Below are 12,321 nucleotides of genomic sequence, written 5' to 3'. Positions count from 1 at the left end.
TAGCCTAAAACTACAAGGATTTTCTCATCCTTGAAAAGATGGTAACTATCATCTTTTTGCAAATAATTACAGTTTGATCATTTACACACAATAATCAAAAGCAACAACTCAAAAATATTCAACTTCAGTTAATTATTACAGCATCTTCCCTGCATAACTTTGCTACTTCTGCCATATTCATGTTTTCACAGAGCACTTGACACTTAGGCAATCAAGAATACTCTAGTACATACACCAGGAGTAACTGCTTGGCCTCTACAAAAACAAAATTAAACTTCACAAAAAACTTAAAACTTAACAAAACTTAAACAAAATTAAGTTTTCTGTACTCTTCCAAATGCTGTTTACGAATCACTGCTTTTTCGAATATACTCTGCAGTGTAACATTCAGAAACAGAATTTGCTTTTAAGGATTTGCAATTACCACAAAAGCATTAGCTTTCTAACTATAACCAAGTAAGTTTGAATCAGTGTTTTCTTTTATTGAACTTTATTAAAAGCTATTACACAATAAGATTTCTGTATATCAGATGACCAGCTATATTTTAAGAACATGTATTTCACAAAAGACTTGTCTCAGATCAATACCTGCCTTGTTTTTGATTTCAGCTCTACTACAGACAATTAATTTTAAGATTGTTCAAGAAAAACAATAAAATCAATATGGATATCAAGTTCTATTGAAAAGTGAATTTATCAGGTTAGGATACTTTATAAAACCAAACTGATTTCTAAACGCATTTTACTTAAATAAATGTGTATACAGACACTTCTAACTTACTGACAGTCAGAAATTCTGGTTCTACCAAAATAAATAAATAAATACATAAAAGCTCTCTTATTGTGGTTCCATGCATAGGCAGAAAGCCTAAAGACAGTTTAAATTACTGGTCTAATGAAAAAAATCTTACCATCTTACAAGTATTAAGACTTCAGAAATTCTTGATTAATATCCACTGTTTGATTCCCCTAAACCAACTATATTTTCTGGTTATTTCTTCTGAGACTTAACCCCTAGTCAAAACATCAAATATAAAGAATAGCTAAAAACTAACATACAAGCCACATTCCGCTTGATTTAGAATAAATCATGTTCACATAACAGTTGAAGTCCTTCTAGAACAAGAATATCCAGAGGATAATACTGTTATTAAACTTAGATTATGCTTTATCCAATGAAGTAGACTACAGTGAGCTTAAAAAAAACACCATCAGTCCAAAAATTACCAGTGAAAAATAAGCATTTGAAAACATTAAGCTAAACATTCTTATTTGTTTATAAAACTCCTATAGAAACGGTCACTAGATATGTAATCTTCAAAAGTAGACAAACAGACATCCTCATCTCTAAAATTGTTATCACCTGTGATATAGACAGACATCAAAACATAATTGTTCTACACAAAATAGAAGCTTAATCGTGCTAGTAATTCAAAAAAAGACATTCATACTTCCCCTTTTTACTTTTCCTCTTGTGTCCCACTGTATGTTTTTGAACTTCATGAACAGTTCATAACACTAAGTTTTGCCATCATTCATGAGCCACTGAAAGAAGCAAAATGCACCTAATACAGACTTTTCCTTTGTATAGTTGGCCCTGACAACAGAAGACTAGCCAAAGCATCACTTCAAATTAACAACATTATTTATTACAATCCTTTGATTAATAAAAAAAACACAGTAAGCTCCAAGAAGTTGCAAACTTAATAGCAAAAAAGCCATACTATGAAAGCTTTCTTTATTTTATACAGTAAAAAATTATATGCTACTTATTTATATAGTATGAAAATAACACCTTCACAGTATATTTGAAAAGTAGCTGACAGAGATTTTAAATACTGGGACAGAGAATGAACGCACTTCGTACAAGTGTAGTCTCAGGTTAAAGCTCTTCCCAAAACTGGCAGCAACTTAATAATTTAAAATGTTGTCTTTTGTTTTAAGAGAATAGATGATCTTGCGGTTAGTAGAAAGAAATTGTGTTGTCTGATTTTTTTCCTAACTGATTAAATATGCCAATTGACAGGCAGAACAGCAAACAAGTTCTTAAAGCATGCTAAGCATGCTCTACAGCATTTTCTGTACTTCGCAAATTGTAGTTTATATTCATGCCACAGTGTGACTCAACAAAAGACAGTATGAGAAAAGGTAAGAAACGTTTCTGTTTCTAAAGTCACTTAAATAACAACAACAAAAAAAATCCACTTCCATGGCAAGCAAAACAAAAAATTAGGATGAAATTTTTTTGACATTTTATACCTGACGCCTAGTCTAACAATGTACCTGACATTATGGAAATGCAATTTCTAAATAATAACATACTATGACTTATGAGGGTTCCACACACAAAAACAGAGCTCACAAAACAGTAAAGGAAGTTAGTCATTATTATGCTTTACATATATTCTATCAAAATGCAAACTAATGGCTCTCAAATTCCTCTATAAAAGCTTACAACTCAAATATATTGCCTGGGAGAAGAAACAAATACACTTGAAAATTATTCAAGGCAGACCTTTTTATGCAGTAACGCTGCCTTCTCAAATTGCCACCAATAAAATAAAATAAATAAATAAATGTCTTTCAGTGTTTACACAGCCTTCAAAATTTAGTAGCATATAGGTACACCACAGAGCAAACACGTTTAAGCCACAAGACACTGGCAAACAGACTGCTATCTTGTTTTTGCTGTAAAATTTCACTTTTTTCTCTTAGTGCCTTCAGCGAAAAAACAGAAGACAGGTATTTCTATTTTTTCTATTCACAGTAAGATTTCTCTGAATAGGACATTACACTCACCCTACCATCCTTATGCATACAGAAGCACTGATTTACACAACTGAACGCCAACCATTTTTCAAGTCTTTGATTTCAAGACTGTTTTAATCACGTAATAAAGCTGATAAGTGGCTACAAATATATTAAATCTGGTGTTAACAGAAGATACCACCACCTGATATAGTTTAATATTTTATATTCTTCAAGGCAGTTAATGAAGGTCTGTGAGACTATACTCTTAGTTAAAAATACAGAGCCAATAATGCCATCTTACTACTTTGGGGGGAGAATGGGAGGGTAGAATTTGAAAGCTATATAACAAAGGAACCAAATGCAATTACCAATCAAAAATAATGTACAAAAAAAAAAGTCATTATCCAAATATCAGTTTTGTCTATAGAAGTAATGAAATTAAAAAAAAATAATCAAGAATACTAAGTGTGTAAACACCTTATATATATATATATATATATACACAAAATAAATATCAATGGTCCAGAAGGGTGGTTCTTTAAGTAAGACGCTACAGGGATAAATTTTGAGGAAAAAACATCTATAGCAAAAGCACATTATTATAATGATCTAATTCAAATCCGAATGGTAAATGCATAAAAGCCATGAAAATCAGAGGACTAAATGGAAGCAGCAAGCATATTTTAACTTAATTAATAAACAACAGAAGCAAATAATAACTATGTCGCTCTGTCTGGAGAAACTTATCCACTAACTTAAATTACTTTTCCTGACTTTGCAACTGATTAGTGGTAATTCACAAGCATAATTACTACACAGAGGTATTAATGATACAATTTTATGTCTCCGTTTTGGTGAGACCTCCTTTTTCACTCCAACAGACATCACTGTCCTTGTGATTATTTTATTTTTAGACATCACCTTACAACAAAACATAATTAACATCTAAATGCAGCAGCACAGTAAGCATTTTGTTATAGAGAATGCTTAAATATTTTCTCTCACAGGTAAAAGAGTACTTCCTTCAGAAACATGTATTGAAAAAAGGTGGGTTGTTTTTTTTGAGGGCAAGGCAAGTAGTCATAAATTTTTATCTCAGTTATTTTAAATGGAATTCAGCTGTAAGCACAGAGAGTTATGCTTCAGCAATTACTCAGTTCAAGTAGAAAACAATTTGCAGGATTAGTCAATCTACATTAGCTGTGTCAACACCTTTGGGATTTGCATTGACAGCAATTCATAAGTCACCTGGAATGCAAGAATACCTTCTCAAATCTGTGCTATGCTAGAATACCATTTATGCATAGTCATCATTTTATCTCCCTCTAAATTAAAAAAGTAGATTTCCACTTAACTCACTAATTTCCCTTTAGATTCATATGTTAGTGACAAGAAAAAGCATCATTGGATTTATAAAATAAACTTCAAATTGGCTACTCTTTAAAAAAGCCATTAATGAATTGAACTACTTTCTGGGTCATGGTTTTATTTTACGTCATGTTGGCAAAATCTTTGTATTAAACTATAGTTAGCAGAGGGTCCTCCTCTACTGAAATATGTCAGATCAGACTTGCTGTGTATTTGACAGGCTGTTTTCCCCCATAGTTACAACTCCTTGAAGTACATATTAGATTTCTATGTGGCCTCAGACGGGGACTTGAACCATGGGCCCTCATATTATATCAAACATAAGAAATAACAGCAAAATTCTGAGATTTATGTTTTGTTTTGTTTTAAATCTGTTTACAGATGTTGCATCTCTTTATTTCAAAGACAGGTACTTTACAAACTGAGATGGTCACGCTCAGATCAACGCCTTAATCACATTTCATCATTTAAATAAACAAGTACTGCTACAAATTAAGTCGATGTATCTCATTTTGCCACCACAAGTGAAGTTTAACATAGGACAAAAAAGTCTGTCTTTAATTCCACATACTTACTTCTTGCTTTATGGATAGCAGGATGGAATACAGAAGCAAGAGACAAGTAGCCAGAGCAATTTATCCCAAAGTCTATGTGCATACTATTGAAGAGATAATGGTTGAAAAAATTGAGGTTGGAAAGTCTGTTCTACTTTTATGTTCCAGAAAGACTCAGAACGGACTTATAGTTTAACAACTGCCTTTAATCACCAGTGCACTGAGTAGGACAGCTATAGGAACATAGCATGCTAGAAAGTTTTATTCTGTGTTTGTGCATCTGTTATTTAAAATAGAGATGTGGTCAGTAAACTACATTGACTGAGTGTTTTTCCCTAACTTATGGTAGTTTCTCTTGTGGTTGTAAGCTTCATGAATCTACGCTTACCAGTTTTATAGTTTCATCTTACCTTGCAAAGAAAACTGATGTTAAAACCAAGAGACTGTGCATTTCTGGAACCAGAGTTCATGTAGTTTCCAAGAAATAACACTAACTCTAAAAGCCTGCTGAAGCTTTCACTCTTCTTCAGCTCTTCACAAGCCATTGTAACCGCCATAATGTCAGGTTTGATATTGTTTACGTGTTCTTCAAACATAAGCCTGAAAAGGATCCCATTGAGACGTGACCGCAACATTTTCACTGAACTCATCTATAAAACAAGAAAAGTTACATCAGAACATAAAAGAACAAAGGTTTATATTAAAAACCAACATTATGCAGCCAGAGTCGGAAGACTACAATTTCTATGTTTTCATTGCCTATCTTGTATTTTCCAAGAATCTGTACCCGCACAGAGGTATTTTTTCCCAAAACCATATGCTTTGCTTGAAATAATTCAGTAAAACAAAATACTGAAAATAAGAGTGCTTTGTGTTACCAAATCATTAATTTCCAAACTCACTAGCAATAAATGTACACTACTAAAATTGTTCCTCATCACAGAATGTATGTAAGCCAGTTCCACCAGTTAACATATTAGCCTGAAGGCATATTTGATGACCATTTAGTCAAAGCTCCAATGAAGTTAGACTTGGAAGCTAAGCTTCTCAAGTTTTTCTTCCTTCAGAAATGGTCTAAACCACAGACGCTTGAAAGATTGTAAGATAGCAGAAATATAAACAGTTACAGTCTGATTAAACAAGAGAATTCTCATTTTTAGACTCTCTTACTGAGCTGATGCACAGTTCTCAAGTTCTCTTCATCACTGGGATAGCAGTTGGGGAGAAAAAGATGACGAATTCTTAGGGGCCCTTGTGGAAGGCCTTGGGAATATCTAAGTGAGTTTGAGACACTGGAGGTCAGGGTTCATTAGTCAGATGTTTATATGAAGCCAGATTACATTAGTGCCACTGTTCACGGAATATTGCCATTGTACTAATGGGAGCTATAACTTATGATATTTGCTGATAACATCAGCAAATTACATTAGTGCTATATCTAATTTGGTGATTATTTTTGCAGGTTTTAATTAAACCAAAGCTCAAATAGTTTTCTGTTATTACCTATACTGATACCAAGTGATAAGTAATATGTATCCTATCAGCATTTTGGAATGATGGTTACAAAACAAGCTCGAAGTTATATTATAGATAAAGTATGATATATATTTGATCTGAAAGCTTTTTAAGTTCATACCATCCAAGAAAAAGTCTCATCTTTGTCTATCCCAATGCATAATCCAGATTTAGGAGGTGAATGAAGAGTTTTTGGCTCAAATTTATGACAAGTTTCTATAGATTTGAAAAAATATACACGAAGCTACTAAAAAAGGATATACTTAGGTTTACTCACTCTTTCAGTTCTGATCACATAACATCATGAAGTGTAGGCAACACACTGCCTACTATTCAACTTGTTGTGTTTTGAAACAAACTTTGTAAAGCTTCTCCCCAAGACACTATTTTCTGTCTCAGGGATTTTTTAAAAGGTAGTATAGCACTAATTCATTCCTGACCTGATGGGAAGGCCATAAGATGACAAAGTTGTACAACAGTACATGACACAGATACTGAGAATTATCTCTGATAGCAATATCATTAACTTAAACCCCAATACCAATTTTATTTTTCTAGAAATTATTCTTTTGTATTTTGCACAAGTAATCAGTAATATTTCCTTCTACTTTGCCATGGACTTTAATTCATAAAAATATGTATAAATTTAAGAAAATAATATGTATTGAAAATTTTTAATCCACTTAAAAATTTTCATTTAAATGCAAGAATGATTACCTTCCAAATCTAACTCTTAATTTTAATTAGAAGAATACAGAAAGATTTCTCCCCCAATGTATTCACTATCAGTGGTGTTCCTGAAGCACTTTGTCCCCCTGAAAGAAAAGCTTTGTTATGTGACAAATCACAGATCTTGGCCATCAAAACAAAGATTTTTTTATTTGCTTATGTATTTTGCTCAGACTTTTACCACAGCTCCTTTGAGGAACCGAGATTTTTCCACGAGGAAAATGAATGATTCAGTAAAAAAGTGTTTCAGCATAACTTGCTTTTTAATCCCCATTATTAGAAATATCCATTGAAGCCTCCATAAGCCACCACCATTCAGTCTTGAAACATTACTTTTCTAATCGTTCTCTGTTTCACAAAAGTCATACTGAAAACATTTGTTCTGAAAACAATCTACATTCACTGTGCTACAGTAAATGGAAGTCAAAGCAAGTTAAGTGATTAAGTGACTTTTGCAGGACGACCTCCAATTAATGTTTTTATTCATAATAGCATAGGAAAAAGTTGTAAAACTCTTTATATCCTGAAAGCAATATTTTACCATATGGTTTAGTAAGAAATAAATTTGAATATGCCAACAAGCTTCAACCCTTTCATGAGGTAAACATCACCATTTTGATATGCTTGATTTAGCTGCTTTTTTTTTTTTCTGGTTAACGTTGCATCACATGCTTTTATATCTTTCGTAAACTTTTGTAGTCAGTCATTCCTCAAAACAAATAATCACAAATAAATGACTATATTAGTACTGTCTGAAAAAAAAGTATATTTTTATGACTTCTCATTTTTTAGTCAAATCTTACTGAAGAACCATTTAGATTCAATCTAGTAGTACTAACAAGTGAGGTAAATCCAACATCATCTATTTCTAAGGCAAACAAGAAAGAGAATACTATCTCCCCAACCACTTTCAATTAGTGGCATAGTTTTTGGGAAAAGAAAAAAATCGTAATAATATATAGAAGGAATGAGAAAGCATTAAGCAAGCACTAGATCTAGTTGCTAGAAAACTGATCAATTAAAAACTTGAACTATGCAACAACTGCTAAAACCCAAGGTTACTCCTCCTCAGTTCAAGTGGTTTTCAGATATCAGTAAAGCCAATTGGCATTAATTCATGCTTTGGTAAGAAGTGTCTTGAGAGCACCTACTTTCTACACATACCTAATACACAGGGCTTGTATCTTGGCAACTTCATTAATTGCTTTTGGTTTACCACTAAATGAAAACAACACAAGAGTCCTTCTTCTAGTCTTCTGGATCAAAGTAAAAAAACCCTTCCAAATAGGAGAACAAAAACATTCTCCACATAATATCATACGCTCGGTATTATGTTTGGTAACAGAAAACTGAAATAGCTTTTGCACTCTGTCAAGTCACTTTGCACTTGGTAAATTAATTTACGCTCACTGTGCAGACAATTCATATATAAACATGCTAAAGTAAACGAGAGCATCAGTTATGTTCTTTCATTTATCAAAGTCATATTCATTCAATCAAGATGAAGCCAAATATATGGCAAATAACGGAAGACTATTTTGCAGGTTTTCTTTACTTTAAAAATAAATGCTTCCACAGGGATAGATCAACATTTTGATACCTATAATAATTACGCCTTAAGTTTACTATCAGTTTGTTTTATTTCTAACAGCAGTGTATTAGCATAATACCAAAATTGCACATCCATTGGTCAAATATGACCAAATATGACCAAAATAGGTACAAAATGCAAAACCTCATCCCGCCTGTCCTATGCCCCATTAGAATTTCAAATGAAGTTGCAATTTCTTTCATAACACCTTCTGAACATGTTAATTTAGAGAAATAATTCCACCTTCATGAACAGCAGATCATCTTTGTATAAACGAACAAATATAGTTAGTTCAATTCTTAAAAAAAATATATATGCGTATGACAAGCAAACAAATTTTGGCAGCAACAATCAAGTTGGACTAATCTGTTTTACTGCATTTGGCTAGGATTAGTTAGTTTTCTTCACAGCAGACTGTATGGTGCTTTTTTTATTATTATTTATGATGAAAACAATGCTGATAACAGTGATGTTCTAATTACTGCTGAACAGTGTTTGCACAGTGTCACAGCATTCTCTGTGTCTCAATCTGCCTTCCCCCAATGAATAGACAGGAGTTGCACAGTAAGTTTACGAGTTGAAATAAAGATGCCATTACATCACTTTTGTTTTTTCTTCTTCCACTTGTCCTTCATTTATTGAACTTTTTTTTTTTTTTTTTTAATAATCTCAACTTCTGTGCTTTCTTTCTACCCTGCAGGGAGGGGATATAAGGAGAAAATAAGTGAGCATTTGTGCTCTGCTTAACTGTGTACCCAGATCAACCCACAACACCTGTTTCTTTAATGAATAGCTGCCCTTGACTACCATTTGTAACTACCTAAAGGGAAGAAACAGAGAAGACACAGAGAATTCTTGAAAGTGCATAGTGATAGAGCAAAAGCAAAAGACATGATGGTGCTCAGGAACTTCTGACTATATGTAATGAAAACAGTTTTGAAAACGAAGATAGCCAAAACTGAGTTCGGCCTCATCATTCCTCATCAGGAAAATAATTTACTGTTACCGAACAGAGAGCAGAACGGTCGGAGGATGTAGATAGACAGTATAGCATTCCAGAAATACCATTATGTAAAAGCTAGAGAGAAATGCAGCAAAAACTGAATGGGGAGAAAGACTGAAGCCGAAGAGACAAGTAGGGTATGATGTTTATAAATTGCAGTGTGCAGAAGGCATCAAGCTGGGAGAAAAATCTCAGTTACAAAGATCAAAGGTGCAATATGAAATACCTTACAGCAGTAAAAAGAAGAAACGTCTATAAGTAATGCTTCAAAATTCAAGGTCATTAAAATAACTGAGAAATTTCAGAAAATTATGCTTAACTAGTTAACTGAATGGCAGACACCAGTCCTTTGTCCCAGTGCCTCTGCCATGCTTGCTTCCATCCTGTGTTTTTCTTGCACAACATCTACACAATTTGCCACTTTGGCTTTTCAGGTACATCAGTCACTCCCTGTCACCCTTTGCTTGTTGCCATTTCAAAAGTAGGCAGGAAGCAAACAGTGCAATTGTTCTGGCCTGCCTGCCTGCCTTCCCTCCTAGAGATTAAAAGCCCTTTCTGCCATAGGGCTGGAAGCACTATTGTCATCTTATCACACCGTTTTGTTCACTAGAAATGTCTGTTACATGACAGGAGGGAACAACATCTTCCTCCTCGGGTTTTAAAGAGTTTATATAAATATTACATTATAATAAATACAAAATAATACATAATATAAACTGTTCCAAAATCATGTTTCAGAACAACGAGGAAATCTGGGAGAATATTAGGAATGAATATGTTCATATTCTTCCAAGTTTCCTTGTTGTTCTGAAATAATGTTTTTGGAACTTTATACCATTTATAAAAAATTAAAATCAATTGCCTAGGAATTTTCAAAACTCATGGATACCTTTCATTTTTTGTATCCTCTACAAAAATCTCACTAGTTCAAATCTTGTTCCCTAAATACAAACAAATCACTCAAAAGGTATTTCTGAAGCCAACTTACACTCAAAGCAGAGACTGTTTATATATACATACACACATGCGCGCGCACACATGCGTATATACAAATAAAGCTGTTTCTACTCTTTCAAGAACTGCTATTTCTGTTTTAATACTTTTTAATTTACATAATGCTGTAAAATTCCAACAACACCAAGCCTAGCTCCTCTGGTGTTAAGAATACATTCAAATACATTACAAAGGCGATATAGTCTCTCAGAATGTCAAAACTAAAGTGAAATGATAAACTAAATTGCTTAAGGCTTTATCAAGTCTTTGGAAAACCAGAATCAGAAAAAGAATCTTCCAAGTCCTACCTTAATACTCGGCACCATAAAATCACATACCAGCATGTATTCGGCAATTTATGCAAACTGAATGATTTCATTCAGAGACAGGTTCTAGTCATTTTATCTGATATCCCTTCCTTTGTAATAGATACATTTATTGAACACCAGTAAAAACAACAGAATATGATGTTAAATTTCAATTCTATTACAAATCCATGCTTTTTCTAAAGCAGTTTCATAAATATATGTATACATACACATTCATACTGTATGTATATGCATGTGGGTGTATACACACATGTATATTATATAGAATCATAGAATATCCCAAATTGGAATGGACCCACAAGTAAAATCGAGTCCAACTCCTAAAAAAGCTTTCTATTGATCAGAGTGCAATTTTGTAACTCTTCCTACAAAGAAATCTTTCCCCCACCTTTAAAGATGTGCAGATATATCTTACCAAAAGATAAAACCTGAGTTGAGATATTATAAGCACATGACTTTCAGATGTTCAGTTTTCAATACAGAAGAATAAATTTATCAAATTTGTCAGTGCCACAGTAAATGGATCTTTAAGAAGTTAAATTTCTAAGACTTCATAAAACAGTTATGAAGAACACTCTAGGCACAATAAATACTTAAGTGTTCCATGCAAAACACCATACAAGAATCAGATTAAAGACTTGGTCTGATAAAGAAATGTCTTAATGTTCTTAATCACACGCTATAATCGCTACCACAAGAAAACAAGTATGAATTTACAGAGATTTTTCGACTGTTTCTGATCAATAAATACAGCAACATTTACTTAATGCAGAATGTGCAATAACACTAACCAAAAGACTTTCGAGTTTCATCTATTTGATGAAATAATACTCTCCAGTTAATTACTGGATTAATACATACCACAACTCCAAATTGTTCTGACTCAGCAAGATCATTATATTCATCCTTCAGTTCAGCTAAGGCATTAAGTTCTTTCTGTTCAGGAAGATTCTTCACTAGGTTCTAAAATAAAAAAGGCATTATATTAAACTTGATATAACAAATGAGCTGGCATCTTAAAATAATGTTTAAAACAACACAACACAGAAATACATGAGGAAATTATAGGGAACTTATTTTATCTACATAGCTTAGACACTATATAAAAATCAAATGAAACCAGTAATTAATACAGACATCAGCACTGTCTTCAATTTGAAGAATGCCTTCACAGTATTTAGAAATTATAGACAGATAAAGATGAAACATGCAATTCTATAGCATTTTGATTACAACTTAAGATTGTTGTGGAGATAACATAATCTTACATTAAATGTTACAAGTAATGCTAAATGTTATATCTTTAAAAGCAAAACAAAACAAAACAAAACAAAAAAAACATTGCTTAAAAAAATCCATGCTAAAATTTGACAAAGTGATGAAGTACTAACTGAAGTACTAAGACCTGTTCAGCCCAATCTCCCTGGAATAATCATTTTCCACGACCAAGAAAGGAAGAAAACATTCATTTACAAAGCCTTGTGGGAA

The 12,321-nt window shown here is 32.9% G+C and overlaps 1 protein-coding gene across 5 annotated transcripts in view; it reads right to left on the bottom strand.

Annotated features, from left to right (window-relative positions):
* Positions 1 to 12,321, bottom strand: part of DIAPH2 (diaphanous related formin 2) — a 184,964-nt gene that overhangs the window by 98,017 nt on the left and 74,626 nt on the right. For all 5 annotated transcript variants that reach the window (XM_082771029.1, XM_082771025.1, XM_082771028.1 and 2 more), the window contains 2 exons: positions 11,695 to 11,796; positions 5,084 to 5,323 (listed from right to left, as the gene is read on the bottom strand). In XM_082771029.1, coding sequence (XP_082627155.1) covers positions 5,084 to 5,323; positions 11,695 to 11,796 — 342 coding nt within the window. The remainder of the gene's footprint in view (positions 1 to 5,083; positions 5,324 to 11,694; positions 11,797 to 12,321) is intronic.

Source organism: Aythya marila, assembly GCF_965140915.1.
Source record: "Aythya marila genome assembly, chromosome: 13".
NCBI lineage: Eukaryota > Metazoa > Chordata > Aves > Anseriformes > Anatidae > Aythya > Aythya marila.
This window is presented reverse-complemented; position numbering and strand designations above follow the sequence as displayed.